The sequence below is a fragment of the Austrofundulus limnaeus genome, unplaced genomic scaffold, assembly GCF_001266775.1.
Source record: "Austrofundulus limnaeus strain Quisiro unplaced genomic scaffold, Austrofundulus_limnaeus-1.0 Scaffold425, whole genome shotgun sequence".
In the NCBI taxonomy this organism is placed as follows: domain Eukaryota; kingdom Metazoa; phylum Chordata; class Actinopteri; order Cyprinodontiformes; family Rivulidae; genus Austrofundulus; species Austrofundulus limnaeus.
Window position 1 is genome coordinate 227,692 of NW_013952827.1, and position 1,814 is coordinate 229,505.

Consider the following 1,814-nt stretch of genomic DNA (forward strand, 5'->3'; position numbering starts at 1 on the left):
GTCTTAAGAAAAGCGTCACCGCCCCAGCTTCTCGCCTATTGGCCGAGGTCTAGTTTAGCTTAGACCACAATAATTTATTTGTCAAACTTCTTTTTGACCCTATAATTTATTTTAATACGCCAGTTATATATTTATACATTTATTTCCAATAATGATAGGTTTGGTCCTCCATAGATAACATGTTCTGTGCTGGAATTCCTGAAGGGAAGGGCTCTTGCAAAGGTGATGGTGGAAGCGCCTTCACTTTGACTAAAAATGGACAATTTGGGGCTGCTGGAATCGCCAGCTGGGGGGCTAAATGTGGACAGACAGGAACATACAGAGTTTGTACCAGAGTTGCTAATTATGTAGACTGGATTAATAAGGTCATGCTGGAGAATTAATGAAACAATCACAACATAATGGGGAAGATGTATTTGATGCAAATGTAAAAATAATCACAATACAACCCAGGCCAAACCTTTTTTGACTCCCTAAATGCAGTGTAGCGAAACAAACTTGTTCACTAATTTTGGCTGATTTTCAGTCTACATTAATCTACTTTGAAAGCAATCACAGATAACCAATGAAAGTCYGCTTTAAATACAAGCCAAATCAAAACATTATTGAGCTACAGGGCAGTATGAGTCCATCAGCAAACAATGCACTGTTTAAATTAATGCAGATTATTTTTAAACTAAAAATAAATAAAATGGTTTAATTCAAACATGTGTTTTCTTCATATTCAGTTTCCTTTAGCCAGATCAAAATGTCCTTCAGCAGCCTTCACAGAGATGACTCAAGGTTAGTACAGTTTATCTGAAATTTTATTTATTTCTTTTTGGGAGAAAAAAAATTCTGGTTTTACTTCATTTTGTATTTTCCATATTGTGGGCACAACTCCCAAACTTTGGTTACATTTATTTTTGACAAAGCAAACAGAAAAACAGTGTAGGTTAAACTCCACTGAAGGACACATCAATTTACAAGCAGACTGAAACCTAGGGCTAACATTGACATGAAATGCTAAGCTAGCATACTTGTTTTTATTAAGATAATGAATGAACAACTAATTAAACAAAGTAAAGAAACTTGCTTACCATTTGTCAGTTGTTATTTTTCAGTCAGTTATAACTCAGAAATCTTCTTCATGTGATTTTAATATTTTATTTTATTTTATTTGTCTTTGTACCGTAAAATTTGCATTTCCGATTTATTTTGTCTGAATAATGAGCCTAACCTGCCTGTTTCCACATAGAGACCAGTGACTCACTGCTTGCTGCTCTCTGATTGGCTGATCCTTTTTCTTTCATTTTCTCGCTGTAGCGACTCCAGTTTCTCTTCACTGCGCATGCTCCTGTGTCTGGCAGCCAGCAGGAGATGTTTCTGCAGTTTGTGTCGCAAGAGTTAGCTTTTGTATTTTAATATAGTTAGATAAAGTGGTCTGTTTAGTTAATGCCATAAAGGGGGCGAAGAAAAGACCTAAAATCTTTCTCGCATGTAAAGAAAAGGATGACATTATGATGTCTTGGTAGCTTGGAAATCAAAAGTGAAAGTGTTGAGGTCTTGATATTTTATTTATTTTGTCGTATTGTTTCTCTGTTTTTATGCTCCTTGACAATGATTGAAGTCATTTTGTTCGCATGCATTTTGATGTTCGTTAATGGTAAGAAGTTTTAAACTCATGGCATCTTATTAGTGTTTAATTATAAACAAACAGCTGTATCGACCTGAAACTCAGTAATTAATTTAAAAAGATGCAATAAGCATTTTTGTTTAATGCAAATTACAAATAATCATTTTTAATAAATGTAATTAAATAGTTATGTATATAA

General features: G+C 34.1%; 1 protein-coding gene across 1 annotated transcript in view; it reads left to right on the plus strand.

Moving 5' to 3' along the window:
- Positions 1 to 1,352: 1,352 nt before the first annotated feature.
- tapbpl (TAP binding protein like) overlaps positions 1,353 to 1,814 on the plus strand; it is a gene marked incomplete in the record, with an annotated part of 6,380 nt that continues 5,918 nt past the window's right edge. The window contains 1 exon segment of the mRNA XM_014024482.1: positions 1,353 to 1,645. Coding sequence (XP_013879936.1) covers positions 1,600 to 1,645 — 46 coding nt within the window.